Below are 19,882 nucleotides of genomic sequence, written 5' to 3' on the forward strand. Positions count from 1 at the left end.
CACACATTTAAACTCAGTTACACTTGTAGAGCAATACACAGTTTAAAATTATGACCTTTTTTCCCAATGCTAAATTGGAATTGATGGTAAGGAAACCAATTACTTCTCAAATAATTTCTTTGAAATTTTTTCTGTTGAAAAATGCTTACATTTTCATTTCAGATTCAGCTATGCCTTTCTGTTTTCTTCCTAGGCCTTACCAAAAAGTGACAGCACTGTTCAGAAGGAACATCAAGATTTCAGAACTCTATGTCATAGAGTTCTAACTCATTTACAAAGAGGAAAGACCTTGAGGGCAAACAAAATTGTATTAGATATGTGATCTGAACAATAAAGATGAACAACCAGTGAGGTAGGACATTCTTTTAATTAAAGCAGAAGTATATTTTTGTTCGTACAGTTCACAGTTGCACTAAAACACACTAATGCTATATGACATTTCATTTTGTGAAACATATAAAAGAATTTAAGAGCAAATTAGTTCAAATTGACTTTTTGAACTGTTTTGAAATCTTTTGATGAAAGGCACTTCCCAACACAAGAGGTGCATTGTGTTGTGTTAGCAGTATGCCCCTATAGCTAAAATAATCTGAGCCTGTCTTTTGTTTCCAATTAAAAACCATACTAAAGGAAGCTCTTATCTATTTCAAAAGAGAGTTTTAAAAAGAAATGCCAAAATTGTTAAGTGCATGAGTCCCACAATTGAATTTAAAAATAGGCCAAGCGTCCATTACATTAAACAGATACAATTACATTGAAGTCAATTGAACTGGGATTATCCCATGCATGATTTAGTTCTAACAGATCTAGTTCATCCTGAAAGAACTGGTTGAGTCTTGCCAAATATGGGAAGAACATCATCTTTTGTTAAAGCAGTGAGTGGAATGGGCATACATTTATTTTGTTTAATATGACAACGCTGACATTGAAAGCATCCTATAATAAATTAATTTCTATGTCATTAGCTGTCATTTTCCCCACGTATTCAGGGCACATAGGTATGTAGTACACACATCAGAAGAAAAATGTCAGTCTAGGTCACTTTGTGCCTATGGCCTAAGGCAGTCTAATTAAAAGATCATACACAGGTGCCTTTTGCTGTAAAACTGGCACAGGGCCTATACTGTGCTACAATTTCTCCTGCAAGAGCTGCAGAGCCCAGAAACAAAGGACAGTCAGGCTGGCAGAAGAGGGAAAATGGCCTTACAGTCAGTGCTGACTCGGCAAACTGAATTCTTACTTTGCACTTGCTGCAGCACTTGATGTGACCACTACTGTATTTGTTAATGACAATTTTTCATTTGTTGTTGCTAATTTTAGTTTTTCAAAAGGCCTTATTTGATTCTAAGGCCCACTATATCTCTGAGCTGAAATCTTCATAAGCAGCTGAAGTCAACTGAGGCTATAATTTGAATATACAAAGTATTAACAATGCTGGGTACACTTCCAAATATGAGATGGCCAAAATAAGCAGAACAAATAATTAGAACATAATTTATCTCTTTACCTTTGTTCTAATCTGAAGATGGCGGAAGACATCTCTTCTCACACAGGAATTTTGAAAAGTAAGTTTAATTAATACCCATGAAGCATTCAGAAACTATAGTAATGGGCACCACTGTAAAGTTTAGAGGGGAATTAGTAATGGCATCTTTACAACAGGATTTGAATGTCATCCAGTAAATAAGGGACAGAGTAATGAAGAGGAAAAGAAAAACTAAATAGCTCTTCTTTAATGAGCTGCATCCACTGTGTGAATTGAATGAGGCAGATGTCCTCTGTTACAAGAAATTCTTGTAATTTAATCAAAAGAAGCATCTGATATACAGTTACACAAGAGTTCTGAAAAAACAGCAGAGCAAATCTTAATTCTGGCATGCTTACCTTCCATGTGTTTGAGTTTTACCATCCTAGTAATACTGCAAGCCACAACAATTTGCTGCAAACACCGTCTCAAATGCTCCCAGGTTTAAAGGAAAACAATCCATTCCATTCAAAAAGGAAAAAAACCCACCAATTTTGAAGAAGGGGATAGTGAATGAAACAGAAAAGGCAATTATGCTGTCATGTTGTACCATCTCAAATTTTTGGGTTTTTTTCAAGTTGATCATCACCTTTCAGAAAACACATATTGTAACAAGAAAAGACACAGAGGCAGGCAGTGGGACACCAGATGTACAGAAGAGTTTGTGTATGAAGACACACTGAACAAGCCCTGTGGCTCCAGGGATTATAGAGAAACTTATCCTCTCTGCTTCACTTCATCCAAACATAAATTACACTGGACCAAGAAAGCAGTGATTACTCACTATCCCTCATGACAAAAGAACAAGTAGGAGGTCTAGAACTACCAAGAGACCAATTAGCAGGAACCTGGATGAAGAGATAGCAGCCACAGCAGTACAGGTGCACCCAGCTCCAGGCAATCTTACACAGCAGACAGCCAGGGGACTGTCAGACCTGGTAAAGAGTTCCTTTACACCTGTAAGCATTTCTTATGCTTGTCCCTGGTCCCCACTGATGGCCCTTGTCAAACAAGAATGACCAAATCTTGACATGACACAGCATGGCTCTTCTCAGATGCTTTTACATTGCAAGAGTTTGGCTGCACAGGCATGCGTACCAACAAACCTCTGGTTTTTCCACTGCTACATCCAGCTCTACGTCTCAGAGCTGGTACAAAGTGTGTGGTATATAATCTCATGCTGGTACATGTTTTAATTTGAAGAATGTTATGAGAACATTTAAATAACAAATCTGCAAACCCTGTGAGGTAGGCAGTGCGTGTACTACAATGCTGACTTGACAGGTAGCAAATGAGCACAGACACCTGTTTGTTTATACTTGGAAAAATGTCACTGATGCAAGATACACTGCAGCAGATGAGGATTTTTAGGTAATACAGGAACAGTTTAAAATAGAATCTGCCTGCAGGAGTTAACCTATAAACTACAACTGGCATAATTACTATCACTGACTACATGGGCATCATTCCAATAAGTATGGAGTCAAGTCTTAGGGCAAGACTGTGCTTCAAAGTCCTCAATGTGACACAAAACCAATCAATGATATTGTTCTGGTACTTCCATACTGCAGAATTTTACTGCCAGTGTGTGTGACTGCAGTCATGCTGTAATTCAGTTTTCCACTTGGTTTAAAATATTGACTGTGCTCAGAAATTTTCTAGTTAAGAGCCTTGAGCTTTCATCCAACAGTACTCAACTACAGACTGAAGTGCTCAAGTTCCAGACCTGAGTCTTCAACATGCTTTCATCACTGATTTCCACACTTTTTCAAATGTCTGTCAATCAAGTTTTAGTGAAAACTGGTTCCAGATTAATTGACAAATCAACTAAGAACAGATAATTATCTGCCATTATCTCCTCTCCTCCTTTCCTTGCACATTGTTTCTTAATAGAGTGTGGAAACCAAGTGTACAAAAAACCTGAAAATTGTGAGGAGGGGGAAAATAAATAAAAAAATCAAGTGCTATAATTACATGTTCTCCAAAAACATTAGCTCTGGTTTACTTCACACATATGTGGTTTATTCTTTTTTCCTTAACCTATCCTGATATTCATTCTGGGTAATAGGCTATATAGTATCCCACATGGTAATGAATATTGTGAAATAAGCCATAACTTGGGATTTATTGAATTTATATTATTAGATTTTGTAGCCTTAATGTTGGAGTAATATTAGAGATTTATTTGATTGATAAAGATTGATAAAGTTCTGGCTTATTTTTCCTGTCTACAAATACCCACATACCCACTCATATCAATAATGACTGCATTCAAGGATCCTAGTACTGTGAAGATCAGGGAAAATAAGGCAGTAAATTGGATACATGAAGATAATCCAAAGAATGCAAATTCAAGTATTCTGCTGGACTGGGCATCTGTCTGCCTTCCCAGAATGAGGGATTGTCAAGCAACGTACTCTCCCATCTGCAATAGCAGTCTCTATGGGGAGACAATGTTTGGATGAATATGAAGTGAAATTCCCCTGTTCTCAAGACTGCTAATGCAGATTTTATTTATTTCCAACATACTTAAATGGACTAAAGGGAGCAAAGCACAGCAGAGCACCATCACTGCTGTCTGCACCAGAAACACACACAGATTTCAGCACCTCCTCCTCAGTGTTCTTTAGGGCAAATATGAAAACTAGTGGTGAAAAACTAAATGAGATAGCAGTTAAGAGGTCTATGAAAAACCCACCTTTGTTGATTTTAAGACTTTACACAATAAGTATCTGAGCTTTCTGAAATGAAAAGCTTTCTTTTATCATGCAGAGAAAAGACAAATGAGTCTTGCTTATTGTTGAGGTTTTCCTCCTCCTGTATTTCTTTATAATGAAAAAAAAAATTATTTCCTCCCTTTAACTGGAAAGACATTAACCTCATGCACGTGATGATATATTTAAACTTGATTTACCCAAGACTAACATGTTTAGCAGACGAGAAAGATGACAGAAGACATTCCTCAAGCATCCAGAAAAATTCCCAGTGAAATTTAGAAGCTACTTTGATAATATACTTTCAAGGATGAAAAATCCAATAGAACCCTTTTCGAATAATAATAAAAAGAATACTTAAAAGAATGCCTAGAGGAGAAAAAAAACCACAATCAAAACCAGCTACATGCCCTGAAAATGAAGGAAATGAAAAGTCAAAGTTTCACTTTTTGAAAACAAATACTGACTAAGAAAATGTAATTTTCACTTTGCAAACATTTAGCAGGCCATAACCCCCCTTCTAGAAGCATCCAGAGACTGGATAAATCTTGAATGCCTGTGTACAATTTTATGCACAAGGAACATACAGTTGTTAGTACCCCTCCTCCCAGGGCAGCCAAAGGCTCTTTTTGACATGAGCCAACTCCAGACTGCAGCCAAGTTCTCTGGTTAATGCCAGGATGAGATGGAAGCATCTGGAAAAACCAGCAACTCAACAGAATCCAATAGTCTGTCACTGCCTTAAGCTTTTCCCAGGTATTACTGTGCCTTCTGGAACGACATAAGGAGATTGTTCAGCACTGGAGAGAGCAAAAAACACCACCAGCTCAGCTGCTCTTCCTTCCAGTTCAGCATCTGCCTGTCTTTAGCTCTAAGAGGCAGATATAGCCTGTAGCCATGAAAGTTTTATGTTGGTCCAAATACATAATTCGAGAATCAAGTCCAGCATTTCAGTGGCCTCTGCAACCTTTTTTAACCGACAGACAATCTAGTCAGGTCATCTATGAAATTATTAGTGCTTTCAGTGTTGCACCTTTTTTCCAGCTCCCACAGATAGGAGCTTTTTAAGTATATATTTAAGAAAAAGAAAGTAAGACTATTTAGTCCTTAGCAACCACTGTAATTTCCTAAAAAGGTATCCAACACAGAAATTCCAGTGTTGGTAGGTCCTTGGTCTTGGCTGTACCATCTTTGAACATGTTTTTCCATCCCCAGTGTTCTTCAAGACGTGAAAAAGATTTTAAGTTGTTTCATTAGAACTCCTACATTTTCCACAATGTGCATCTTATGACTACTGCTTTATATTTTTCACCCAAAAAGATGATCAGAACCTATCTAAAGCTTTTTTCCCTAGGAATTGTCCAAAATAAGAAATACAAGCTATTAACTTGCTTTCCTCCACAGATGTCATTGCAAATGCAGAGACAGATTTGTATAGATAATCAAACCAATGACAGTTCATTTGAATGCTATCAAATACATATTTTTCTACAAAAGAATAAAAGCATTGTTACATGATGGACCTGATACCTTTATGCTAACAATCACTTTCTTGTTTAAAGAACTTGAAACAACAAAAAACCTCAAACTACCCTGGAGAAATCCAAAATTAGAAGAATTTCTCCTCTAGCCTAAAATGTCTGAACACTGAACACTCCGCAGTCAGATAAATTTCCTTTCTACACTAGTCAGAATTCTCTTGCTAAAAACCCTGTCAGATACTATTTTTGCTTTGGGAGCTTTAGGCAATTCCACCAAGCCTACGAACAAGATAAATTTTTGATTTACTTTTTCAAAATGCTGACGTTCATGAACACTTAGCTCTAAAACTCTGACTGTAACTCTTTTAAAACTTAAATAACATCACAGCAGTTTCAGAGTACCATCCAACACAGAGAAATATTCCAGCATACTTAATTTTGTGGTTAATTATGCCAGGAAATGTATTTCCTTTTGATTATTGTTTCACTCATAGTCATGCTGTCTTTTGACTAATTAAAACCAAGATTAAAAGCAGTTTTCAGATACTTAGATAAACTCCTGTGAATTTTCCCAGGCAAGACTCAGAGCAGCAATGAAAAACCATTTGTGAAGAAGACACGTACCTCCGGCTCTCCAACGGGCGCCCATCACTTGAGATGCTTCGGGGAATGTTGGCTCGTTCTGGGGGTGGCATTTTCCCTTCTCCTTTTCCAGAGCTAATCCTAGATGGTACTGGGCTTTGGATTTGAGATGGCACCTGAGCCACATGAGGTCCCTGTCCTTTGCTCGCATTTCGCTGCCATTTGTTATTATTTCTGAAGGGAAACTTGAATTCATACGACATTCCTTCATTCACTTTGTACTCCATCACTGGCATACGGTAGTTTTCTGAAGAACTCCTGGAAATTAAGAAATTAATATGTAGCTGTAAAAAATAAAAACATGTGATATGTTCACAAGAAGAGAAATCTGAAGACAGAAGCTGAACCAATTCTATGAAGTATGAGATTTTAAGAAACGTTTATTTAACAAATTTTAGAAGGCTCAAGAAAAAGGATTAGTGATGTTGAGAGTCTGTCTCTTCATCCTGGTGAGTGATGCACAACAGACTACCATGGACTCTGCCTTGTTGGCCCTTCCCCTGATTCTCACACATTAACAACCCTGTTAAATGTTCCACCATCACTAAGCCCTAACCCAATGCCTGTCCTAGTCAATCCCTCCAGAAGAGTTTATAGCCATCCATTCCAACATTCCAGTTGGTCAAGTTGATACTCTCCATCTGATACTGGGCTAGAAAAACTAAAGATTTGTGAGAAGGGTATCTCCCCTTCTTAAAGCCATGTGTTTTAGAACTTACCTGCACCCAGACAAGTAAGACCTGAAATGTTTGTTCTCTTTGAGACACAACTTTCTGATGTACAGACATTAAAAGACAAGAGTCACATGAAATAAGGCACTAGACATAACTTTCAAATACCTTTGGCTTTGGAGTACCTCAGATGATAAATGTGAACATTATGAAAAGACTTGCTAGAAACTGTGTATGCCAAACCCCGAAGATGCCCGTTGCTTCCTGGGGAACAGCACAGCATAAAAATCTGACTAGAACAGGATGTAAGCTAATGCAGCCCACATAAGAAGCAGAGCAAACTTCTGCATATATTTCAAATGAGGCACTTGGAAAAAAATTATCTTCTGCTTTAGTAAGGATGAGGCATTTCTCTTGACAAATGTATATATACATCTGAATGAACACTAGGTATGTTTTATCATAATTACTATCTAATTTATCTACATACATCACTCTCTAATGGAAAGAAAAATAAAAAATCAGTGCAAAATTTTGAACCCATAGCTCCTCCTCTAAGCAATTAAACCATTAGGGGTGAAAAATATTAGTATATCTTCCCTGCAAAAAACAAAAAAGAGAACTTGTTATCTGGCCATGCTGACATAAGGAAGTTGTACGGTCTAATAAGAACAGACAAAGTGAAACAGTCAGTGCTGAGGTCTTGCTGCCCACAGTATACATATTCTGTAGTTTTATGCTGGTCTACCCTCTAGTCTTAATGTCCAAATTAAATTATCTGCTGGAAGGCATGAGATGTGCTTCTGAAGCACAAGTAGGTCAGCTTCACCTGAAAGTCTCCCAGGGCCCTCTGATATGATCCACTGCATGCTAGACAGAGATGAGCAGGAGATAAGGCCACTCACAACTGAACTACAATATTGATAATTGATATCCTTTGTTTTTTCTTTTCTCTTCATATTTTATGTCCCTGCTATTCTTTCCCCAGTGCTTAAGTACTTAGTTTGGGTTTCTCTTTTTCCCCCTGCAACATATCTACAATTTAACAAGCAGGAATGCACAATTTCCTCTTAAGGCTGTGTCCTTAGTTTCAAAGTCAGCAATCAGCCCACTAAATGAGTTCAGTGGCAATGTTTTAATAACCATGGTTTAGTAAAGACTTAACCATAACAAGGCCTGCCTCTGCATAGGGCATGAGAATTGGGGTGAATTGGGGTGTTTGGATCTATTTATGAATCTCCTATTGACCTTGTACATGCGCCCATTGCCAAGTCAGCTTATCTAACTGCACCCCAACTTCATGCCAACCAATTTATTAGGATAGGGACTGCTTCTCATATCAATGTAGTATTTCAAGCAGAATGCATCTTCATTTTAGTTATGGTCTGCAGAATTTACTATAGTAGAAATACTCAGTGACCTCCACAGGACATAACGAAAGGACTCCAGTTGCAGAAAATTGATTGTCAAAAGAGAAACTCCTTTGCACAAATATTTAACTGAAGTGTCTAGTAATACATGTAGGATAGCTACAAATTCAAGACACAGTTCTTGAACTTTTATGATTTTGGATAGAGTAAATGGGGGGATCAAGAGTTGCTTTATGGAATTTTATAGCTAGTAATAATCTACCATGAAGATTTGCTCACTAGACAGCAACAACAAAACTCTGAGTATTTCAAAAAGTGCAGTCATTTCTCTTACTGCTATGGGTTTGGATGCAGTAAAGTAAGCCTGTTTTTGGCTGTACTTAATTTAGTTCAGAAATAATAGGATCTGTGCTTTTACTGATTTTTCTGCTCTAATCCTTTCATGATGATTGCAGCTGAACTTTCCATTTGCTCGGGCTGCTAAATACTGCTCAAAAGCTTTCCAAATATCTCATGAGTGACCTTATGCCACTCATCATTTTAATCCCTAACATGTATTCAATTTTCCACTGACAGCTGAAGGACAAAAAACTCCTTTTCTCTCTGCTCCTCTTTTGCTAGCATTTACGAAAGGAGTTCATGTTGCTTACAGTAAAAACAAACACAGATTTTTCTTTTACACAAGTACCGGGTCTTTTCTCAGACACACAATTTCATATATATATAATAAATATGTGTTAATGTTCAGCTCCAATCTTAAATATACAAAGATTTAGCTATTACATCTACAAAGTTGTAGACTGATTAAAAAAGAGCAGTGCAAAAATGCTCACTTAGTCTCTTACTCCAAGGAATCCTCTGAACTTTGGTAACTGTACTTGCTTCTTGGAAAACCTATCCTAAGCCTTCAGCTAGCCTGGGGGCAAATTTATTCTATTATACATCATTCCATTTTAATCATACAGCAGCATTTCCAGGATACAAATACAGGATGTCAGGAATATGCGATTAAGACCTAGCGATGTGGCTGAAGGCTACAGACAATGCTGAGAATTCATAAAAATTATAAAAGCTTTAGTGTGAATTCAGGAAAAATGGAGGGACTTAATGTCCAGTTTAAGAAAAATGCACATATTACTGCTTATTTCTGATGAAGCACCAGTTTTAAACTATAAAATCAGCAATATAATTGACATGAGCTTCAGGCTTAATATAGATGGCAAGTGAGAGAGATGCAACAAGATCTATGGAGTAAAGAAAAATTTGCAGCAATTTCTCTGGCCAGATCCATACCTTTGAAAAACCCTCATCATTTACAGCCTTACTTATTGTGAAAACAGAAGCATCTAAGTCTATTCCTAGCTTTCAAGAATTATATCCACAGGCATTGCAAATTACCAGCAAATGGGAAAGCTGGCAGCAATGTGTACAATCAATTTTTATGCATGCTAAACACACAATTATGACTAAGAAGTTGTTTGATTTCTGTGTTCAATTCCGTGGTTCCATGAACTTCTTCACACATGTTATTATATTTTAGTATTCAACAAATATTTGGGGGGCATGGAGACTGAATGTGGGCAGTTTTTCCTGCTCTCATCTTCCAACCTTAAATATTGGATTCTGTACTATAACTATACCACTTTTTTTTCGAGGCTAACACTCTATGGTGGTTTTCCCCATAAAACAAGATACTATTTCAGAGCAAACACAGCGACTGAAAAATACCTGCGTGGTGTGCAGTCCTCATACGGAGGGACAATGACGACCTTGACTGTGACTGATGTCCTGAGCAGATCAATCATTTGCTCGTGGCTCAGGGTGGCCACAGCCACCTTGCAGATCTCCACCAGGCGGCTGCCCTGGCGCAGCCCTGCCTGCCAGGCGTAGCCGTAGGGCTCCACGTCGGCCACAATGCCCTCATAGTTCACGTGGAAACCCAGCTGGCCCAGGCCATTCCTGCGCAGGGTCATCTCCACGGTTTCACAGCCCTTGGTCACCAGCTGGGAATGGAAATGCAGACAGAATTTAATGCATTCAAACACCTCTGAGGCTAACAGAGGTTTAGGGGCTCAAGTTTTGCACAACCGACTCCCAAGGATCATGGTAGGACACAATAAAGGGATATATACTGCAGTCCTATGTACATAATCAGCTGAAATGAGTCCTGTTGCTCAAACTAAGATTTTCAGTAGAATCTGGTTACTCAAGTTCTGCCTTGGAATTTTTATTGCAACCACAGGAATTTTAGAAGATACATGGCAGCACACAACAGAAAAACACATGGAGTTACACAAGCATGTCTGTCTTTTACACTTTAGTAACCAACAAAACATTCTCCATTTCTGGCTGTTTCAGGAAATGGCAAAACTACTTCTGTCAGAATGTGGTAACATGCAGCTACTAAGCACAGTAAACTGGGAACTATGCCAACTCTTCCATGTACCATGAGCATCAATGTCATCAAGAGGAATTTAATAGGACCTAAATTTCCTTCTTTTCTGGTAGTTATACAACCACAGTTGTGAAATTACAGGAAAGAGAGTGAAATGTAGAACATTCTTTCATAACTTAATTGGATATAAAATGAGCATGGACAGTATTTTATAGGGAGATACCATGATTCACTGCATTTTTACTTTATCAGACGCATTCAGAGTATATCTGAAGGTTGCAGTGGGGATTGGCACTGCACTCTGCTGGCAATATAATAAGTTAGTCCCAAAGACATTGCAGATTCATTTGAAACAAGATACTGCAAGTCTATAAAATAGAGAAAGGGAAGGAAAACAAGGAAAAGAAGTAATGTGACACTTCTGTACTTGTTGTGTGGGAGTAACTTATGCATCTGAAGGACCTGGTCTTTTTAATAGATTAATACATTTTTCACACACACAGAGCCAGCTGAGACTAGTTGATATCTGATAAAAGTGAAAGCAATATTCAGTTTTGAGAAAGAGAAGCAGGGAAGTCTTCATAAATTTCACAATAAAAAATTTAAACAATTTTAGGAATCCCAGGCATTATTTAAATTGAAGCTTTACCTGGCCAACGGGTGAGAGGAGAAAGCAAAGAAGGGGAACCAAACAAGAGAACACATTCTAACCTCCAGCCTTTTGACGATCTCTTTGATGTCATCAATGTTGCTGATGAAGCTCTCCAAAGAAACACATTCACCTCTCTCATAGAATATTTTGATATTTGTGTCTGTTGAAGTCCACCCTATCACATCTCGACAGGAGCAATTGAACACCACGCTTTTTGTGTCCTGTTCAATGAGGACCACAAACTCATTAGAGATGCCTAGGAGACAGTCTATTTCCATACCCTTGCTGTAGTCTTTTGCATGGACACTCCAGACAATAGCACCAGAACTGTAGATCTCTGCTCCTGGATATGGTTTGGACTTTTCCTTCTTTTTTGAAGCAAGTGAGATGAAGGGGAACTTGCCAGAAGGGTCAATGGGTGTGTTGGTGACATTCTTCTCTGCCAAGTCTTTCAAGTACTCTTGCCGGGTCCTGGTGGCCATCGCACGGAACTTCTCTGATTTATGAGCAGCATTCTCTGCATTAATGACTTTGGCCAGTAAGAAGTCCCTGAACACATTTGATTTAGGAAATGTCACACCTTTTGGAATAGGTGGGCCAAAGGATGGTACATCTCTGGATCTTGTCACAGCAACACTAAATGAAATAAAAGAATTCAGAAACACAGTGTTTCACTCTAGGCAAATTCAGCAGTTTTTGCTTACAGACAATACATTCCCTCAATTTTTCTTTTCTCAGCAATATACCTAAATTTACATATTAATGTTGCCAGTGTGGAGGTTATGCCCCCTTTACTGTATAAACAGAAAGCCACTTTTTTGCATATAGGCATTTTTGACACGTTCTCAGTCCACAGCTTATAAAGAGCTTCAAGTACAAACTGTAGGGCTGGGGGTTTTTTTTATAAGTAATCATTCATGTATGGCAGTTCTGAATTCTGTTTGGTTTTGGTATAAAAAGAAAATTTCTAACTTACACCATGAGAAAGGCTAGCTTAGAATGTAGCTACTTAATGCTGAAAGGCTCATCTGAAAGCAGTGCCAAGTGTGTGATCAACACTAGAAATATAGATTAAATGAACACATGGAAAAGATAAAGGCAATGAAGTCATCTCACTAGGCCAGTTCCATTGAGAAAATGATTTGGTGACTGAATGCATATATACATCACATTACTGTTTTACATTTCTGGACTGAAAACCTCACTAGCTAATATTGCTTGACTCCAAAAATAAAAAACTTCTGAGAAGCCCAGAGATATATAGTAGAAACAAATATGTTCTTTTTCAACTCTTCCTTTTAGTTCCTGCACCAAGTGATGGACTGACAATAAGATTGCCTTAGGCAACAGGGACCAGCTTAGCTATTCTCAATTGTCAATTCTCTTTTGCTATAAATCAGATGCAAGTTGTTTAGAACCTCTGAAGATCTGACATTCCAATCCAGTATCATTCACTTGGCGAACTATCCTAAGAGACTGAAACTCTACTTCGATAGTTTTGTGACAAGAAATGTCCCAACAGTCCAAACAGGACTTAGCACATATCTGTAACTAGATCTGAAAAAGCACTAACTAACTTTGGCAAAGATACCATGGCAATGGAAATAAAGAAGAATAGGATAAAACTTGATCACATTAGGAAAGCATGTGGTGTTTCACTTAGAATGCTGACTGGTATTATTTTCACATTTTCATTTTACCTGAATTCTTAAACATAATCAGAGAACTTCCCCCAAAAAAATCAGTAACTAAGATTTCAGAGTAAATCTTTTGAAGAAGCATATAGGAACACCAAAAATAAAAATTAAGTCACCCAATCTACAGCCATATCTTCTGGTTTTGAGTGGTAGGGTGTTTTGTTTGTTTGTTTTGCTTCTGCTATTCTGAATTGCTTGGGGTGTTTTTTTCCTTTGGTTTTTTGTTTGTTTTTTAATTACTGTATTTTCTAGCAACTTTGAAAGAGGTCGTTACTGTCATATTTCCTCCAAAAGTATACCAGTATATCTTAAAGTATGCAACAGGGGGTGCTCATGAAGCAAGTGACTCATCTCCAGTGGTCCTGAAAGGTCTGTTATTAAGAAATGGAAGCCTAAGCATTAAACACAATTACTGGAGGCAATGAAAAACTACCAGAAACTACCAGTAAGATTTTGTTTGGTTCAGTTTTCAGTGCCATGAATCACAGGGATAAGAATTCAATCTTTAATACATGCTAGAGAAGTTTTAAAAAGTGAGCAATGCTCAGAGATGCCAGACTTTTGAAATATTGTTTATCTTAGTTGGGAGAGAGAATCACTGGCCAAGACAGTGCTCGACTTTATTCCTTTTATGTAGTTTTTAAATATAAATTCCAGTACATTTTTATACTATATGGTTTCCTGTTTTGTCTAGAATTATGAATCCATGAAACTGTTCCAAATAATTCAGTGAAAAAGAGGTCCAACTTACTTTGAAAAGTCTCCTAGAGAAACCTTTCATAATAGAATTCTACAAATCTAAATCAAGTGTTTGCACTGAGAGGACAGGAAAAAATAGTACCTCAATTTTAAAGACAGTACAGAAAACATAGAATGTTCTGGTGGTCTTGTGTATCAAAATGAACACTGACATTCTCCCAACCATTTATCATACTGTTTCCCCTCCCCTTAAAATTTAAGCCTGTACCATCACTAAAGCCAAAATTACCATTAAGCAACCAATGAGGTTCCAGCCCTTATAGTTATAAACACTTGAAAAATGAGATGATTCACGAGTCTGAAGGTCAAAAATAGAACCCTCAGATACTTGAACTTATTACAGTTTAGCAAGTATCAATCTTTCCCATGCCTTTTTAAAAGGAAGAAAATATATACAGTCATATTTCTTAAAGTAACAGACAAAAGCAGATCTATGCTGTAATATGCAATTCAAGTGAAAGATGCATCTGCAGCCCTTGTGGATGCATTTCGTACACTCCCTTCAAAATCACTTTCTGTACAGGGTAAGAGCTGAAACATATGTCTAAGAGTTTAAGAACAAGCTGTGCTCACATAAATTATGCAACAGTTGAATTTTTCAATAAGCATCCTGAAAAAGAGTATCCACATGAACATTCTTAGTCCAGGAGAGTTAATACATATACAAAGTTCAGCATCAATTTTAGAAATGCTCTGTGAACTTTACCAGAAACTTCTTAGGAGAGGAAAGCCTTTAACCCATCTATATGTACTCAAAAAATAAAGAATACACCAACTCATACACAGCAGTCTTAGATTTTCCTCTAAATAAGCACTCACCTTAATAAAATACTTAAATGAATATTTGTATTTCAGCAAAAACAAGTTAATTCAAAGGCTACCTCATTTCAAGATACATGCTCTAAATCCACTGGTCTGACATTTCATATTTTAAATGAAACTGCTTTAGAGAAGTTTTCTCAAATGAATCAACATTTAAAAATGAAAATAGTAGAAGAGTTCAGTATATAACAAAGGTAAGAATTTTCACTGATAGTAAAAAAGCATAACTCAGAAATATTTCTATATGCTTGCAATTTAGTTTTAAAAATTATACTAGTAGGAATATGATCTTTCAAGTCTTTATTACCTGTTACTATCAATTACCATTTTCTATTTTAATCATATTGACTTTAAGGTCACATTACAACTTTATTTTTTGCTGCATAATTCTGTAATTTCTTTGTTGGACTGAAATGAGATAAGAAATTAAGATATTTCCAAAAGCTTAGCTTCTTCCTGGAAGGCTAAGTCATACTTTTTCACTGTCTTAATTTCAAAAATGGAGCATAAACTCAGATGACCAAATTATCTAACCAAAAAGTGGAAGTGTTTTTTTTCTCTTTGTTCTATTTCTATCAATGCCAAAATGGTCTTCTAGCATTCTCTTAAAGAAGAGAATAAAAAGGAAGTGAGAAGGCAATTCTAAAATAATTTCCAAGTGCTTGATATGCACGTGTGTGTGTCTGTGTGCTGCTGTGACTGCAGCAGCTTCCTCACTGGGCACGTTTCATCTACATATCCGTGTGTCTATTTACTCTTTTAAAGAGTTCTAAATTCACATGACTCAAAACCTCCTTGACCTGCATCTTTCACTACATCTCCATACTGAGAATTTAGGAGGAGAATGGCAGCTGCACTCCAGTTCCCTGTGTTCAGTGGGTGCAGCAGCAGGTACCTGTAACAAACGCTGTCCGTGCAGGGACCGTGCACCCTCACAATGACAAAGACGTGCTGGAAGTGGGAGCGGATGTTTTTTGGGCTGAATGGTTGTGCTCCAGGCTCCTGGAAAACTATTGTCACAATATCATTTCCAATATGCCGTTTTCTCAGAAGCTTTAATGAGGGAAAAAGAAAAAAAATGTTAAAACAGACTTTTCACAAATTTCCAATCATTTATTTCTCATTATTATAAATTACTATTACTCATTTTCTTTCCCAAAGTGATATTTCAAACTGAAAACTGAAACAATTGGGTGTTCTATAACAAGTACCAGAATTAGCTGTTCATCTAATAAATTTCAGGCATGGTTGTTTTCATAGTAATTTCATTTCTATATGCAGCATAGAGGGTCAACTTACAAGGGAAAACTTAGCTAATCAAAGGGCAAAAACAAATCCTGTGAGTATCAAGAGAAATCAGTAATACATGGAAGCAGGAAAACATCCCCCATTTCAAACATTTTTACAAGCCAGTGGTAGGTCCTATTTAAAGTTGAAAACAAGTTGTTATTGTCCTTAAGACACACTATAAATAATTTCCTGGTAGGCTTCTTTTAGTAAATAAAGCAGTTCTGCCCAAACAGAACTGTTTAAAACAGTTTAAAAAAAATCTTGACTAAGGATTTTGGCTCATGTACTCTTGTGTAGTGTGCTGGACCACCATTCATTATCTCTCTCCATATTACAATGTGCTGAATGCAAACCTTAAAGGGCAATTGACTTAGCTGTAGAAGGTTTAAAATTATTTAAAATCATCAGATACACTAAGGTCCTTCTGACATGTACTAATGACATTACTGCATACTATTCACATCAAAGTAATGCACAATTAAATAGAAAACAATGGAGCAAAATCTATGATGTACCTACAATCATCTACTTTGCTCATCTCCCTGACACAGAGATTGCCACCTTTACTTTTGATTCTTTAGGTGGTTTTTTGCTAGTAATGAATAAAAGTTGCCATAAATACTCAATAGTTCATCTTATTCTGAGCCCATCTTACCTGCTGCTTGTTGTTTGGAGTATATGGCAACATAGTAGAAACATGGAACATGATTTCATAGTCCTTGTATGTTGTGTACAGAGAATGAGTACCTGTTGAATCAGCTGGAGTTAAAGAAGACAAAATAAAAGTATTATTAAAAAAAATTCAAAACCAAAGTTTCATTATTATTAAGAAAAACATCAGCCAAGACAAGAATTTTTATCATCCTCAATCCTAGCTGAATTTTTTTTGCATATAGGCATTTTTGAGTTGTTGAAGTTCTTATACTTGCTGAAATATCAGCAAGTAAGAACTTACTCACACAGTTTATTCACCTGCCAAAGCAAGTGTCACATAAATACAGCCTGTGCACTTTTGCATACTTTTCCCAGACAAAAACTTCTTATGAAGAGGGAGGTGATACCAGAAGACCCTCAAGAAAGCCCACCTAACGTGAAAAGTGAGAACAAAGTCCAAGGTAACTTTCAGTTATCAAATATCCACCCAATACCTCAGAGTGAAACTGAACTGTAAAGAATGTGAAAAAGACTTCAGCAAGGCAGGCAGACAGATACTGAAAATGAATACCATGACCAAACACATCATAAATAGCAAAGGACCTATAGCCCACAATAACAACAGGATGAGTTCTCCTAAGCATAAACATCAGGACTTTAAATTAACTGTAATGAAATCAGGTAACACCTTCATTAGAAAAACTGCTTTATGGACAGGAACAGTCAAAACCCCAAGTAGGATGCCAGCATGCTTATAACTGATGATGAAAAAAGCCCACAAAAATGACATTATGATGCTGGTATATTAATCTAAGCTAATCTCACCTGTTTTGATTTCTGGCCACCCTATTTCAAAAGTTATAGAAGAAAGAGAAGGGATCCAGAAACAGGCCACAGAAATAATTAAATGTGGATGGAGAGACTTCCATGTGGAGAGAAAACAATAAAAACTAGGACTATGAAGTTTAGAAAGAAAAAAGAAGAGGGGGATATTACTCAGTTTAAAAAGTGATCGTTGAAAACAACACTTGATTACAGACAAATTGTGAACTTGTTTTCACTTTCTTTCACTCTAAAAAGTGACCTTGAAAAATATGCCATTCATTTAAGCAGTAACACGTTTAAAGATAAAATAGTGAGTATATGCTATTAAATACAACTTATATCCACAGTGCAAAAAGCCTGCTTTCAAACACCACTTGAAAAATAGCCAATTTTATAAATGGAACAAAACATTCTGGCTATTTGAAGTTATATAAACATGCAACAAAATTATATAATCCCAGTTATTTATAACAATGTATTTTAAAAAGCTGTTAAAAGCTGTATCTTGGCATTTTCATTAGCAGCGAGATCATGTTACTAAGAAGAGAACAGATTTGAGAGTTGTGGTGCATTTACAGTAAAAAATATACAGTTTATTTATCCAGATTTTGAGTATAAACTTTGAGAAGTTTGTTCCCTGTCAGATTCAGAGTAATAAAATAGAGGTAGCTTTAATGTAAATGAAGCACAAAATGATCTATAAAATGAAACTGAAAGTTTTCTACATTATAGCCACATAGAGATTTTGTGCTTCCAAATGACCTATCTATAATAAAATGGGAATCAGAAATAAAAGATTCCTACAATCTAAATATTATTTTAATAATTTAATATTAATATTAAATATGCTAATCGATTTCTTTTAAATGCTAATTAGAACAGCAGATAGCTGAAAGGGGATCATTTCACCTTGCACTGTTTTCACAGCAGCCTCTGTCCTCTGCCTGATCACTGCAGTGCACACCCAAGGAGGCAGATACACCCAAAAGTCACCTAAACATCAATGCAACTTCCTAACAGCTTTATCTGCTGAACAGTAGATACTTATTTGTACATCATCTTTTAGAAACAGAGCATACAAAAATATGACAAATAATTGGAAAAGGGGAGGAGTAGGTGCAAAAAGATTGGAACGTGAGACAGGGAAAGGCAGGCCCCAAAAGAGGGGAAGGGGCTCAAAAGGTATTGGAATAGAATAAAGCAATTCTGACCAAAAATATTCTAGAACACCTACATATTTAAGCCAAACTTTCAATTTTCCTGGCAGGATTTAATTTTAGGCAGAAAAATGTTTTCTGAGAACAGCACTGATTCTGCAAACGAAATAATCAGGCTACAATCCAAATGACACATTTAATAATTCCAATTATTTCCAAGCACTTTACAGTTAAATATCTCTTATTCAAATCCAACTTCCAACAGAAGTCCATATGCACTATGACTGTGCATCTCTCTCACCATTCAGCTTTTCTGAAGTCCAGAATACTCTTCCTGAAGTACACCACCATAACTGCAGGTGTTTGTTTTAAACCAAATCACAGCTATTGCAATAAAACCCAAGACTGTGTGCTGGAACAACATCCATCATTTCAAGGTCAGAACTGCAAGCCAGCACTGCAATCTACTTCTCTTTAACAGAGGCCTGAGGGATCTTTAAATTCATTAGCACCTTTTTACACTGAAGACATCTCCTCTGGCCACCAGTTTATGGCACAGCTACTCATGATGCTTTCCCAGCCTTGCCCCATTACTGGATCTGGGCACTTAGCTGGGTAGCTGATCCTTTTTCCCTTCCACCATTAATAATCTCCAAAAACCCTCCTTTGTCTTCTGTCCTTCCAATGATTCTCAGCTATATTCACAAGGATTAACAGACTCACATTTGAAGTGGTTTTTTTTCTAACACACTACTGATAGTGCTCAAAACTGTGGCAGACAACCACCAACATGCTACTGACTGAATCTACAGGACTTTGTCAGCCTGCCTCTATAGCAGTTTAACCTCTGTGCTAAAAAACTCTATAAAAAACCATTATGAGTAGAGAATCTGACCCCCTGTTTCAAAGAAAAACATTCAAAGGAATTGTAGGAGACTGAAAAGTTACACTGATAAGGCAGGACTACCATTAGTACAAACTGCAGTAGGACTCACAATAAAAAGCATAAGAACAAATACTTTCAGAGCTTAATGTTGCTCTCCCTCTACCTTTGCTTTGTCAGCAGCTGTCAAGACTGCTCTTCTGTCATACACAAGGATTATACCAAGCATTCATGATCAACTTCTATAATACCCAAGTTGTTTTCAGACAGAAATGAGGAGGACACAATCTTTTATTTTGTACCATACAAAAGTACATGTGTAACACAAATGCAGAGAAATGCAGA

General features: G+C 36.9%; 1 protein-coding gene across 4 annotated transcripts in view; it reads right to left on the bottom strand.

The window, feature by feature from the left end:
- Positions 1 to 19,882, bottom strand: part of SIPA1L1 (signal induced proliferation associated 1 like 1) — a 201,207-nt gene that overhangs the window by 30,058 nt on the left and 151,267 nt on the right. For all 4 annotated transcript variants that reach the window (XM_054635565.2, XM_054635566.2, XM_077180271.1 and 1 more), the window contains 5 exons: positions 16,674 to 16,777; positions 15,624 to 15,781; positions 11,510 to 12,086; positions 10,132 to 10,406; positions 6,345 to 6,620 (listed from right to left, as the gene is read on the bottom strand). In XM_054635565.2, the coding sequence (XP_054491540.1) occupies positions 6,345 to 6,620; positions 10,132 to 10,406; positions 11,510 to 12,086; positions 15,624 to 15,781; positions 16,674 to 16,777 (1,390 nt within the window). The remainder of the gene's footprint in view (positions 1 to 6,344; positions 6,621 to 10,131; positions 10,407 to 11,509; positions 12,087 to 15,623; positions 15,782 to 16,673; positions 16,778 to 19,882) is intronic.

The sequence above is a fragment of the Agelaius phoeniceus genome, chromosome 6 (assembly GCF_051311805.1).
Source record: "Agelaius phoeniceus isolate bAgePho1 chromosome 6, bAgePho1.hap1, whole genome shotgun sequence".
NCBI classification, from domain to species: domain Eukaryota; kingdom Metazoa; phylum Chordata; class Aves; order Passeriformes; family Icteridae; genus Agelaius; species Agelaius phoeniceus.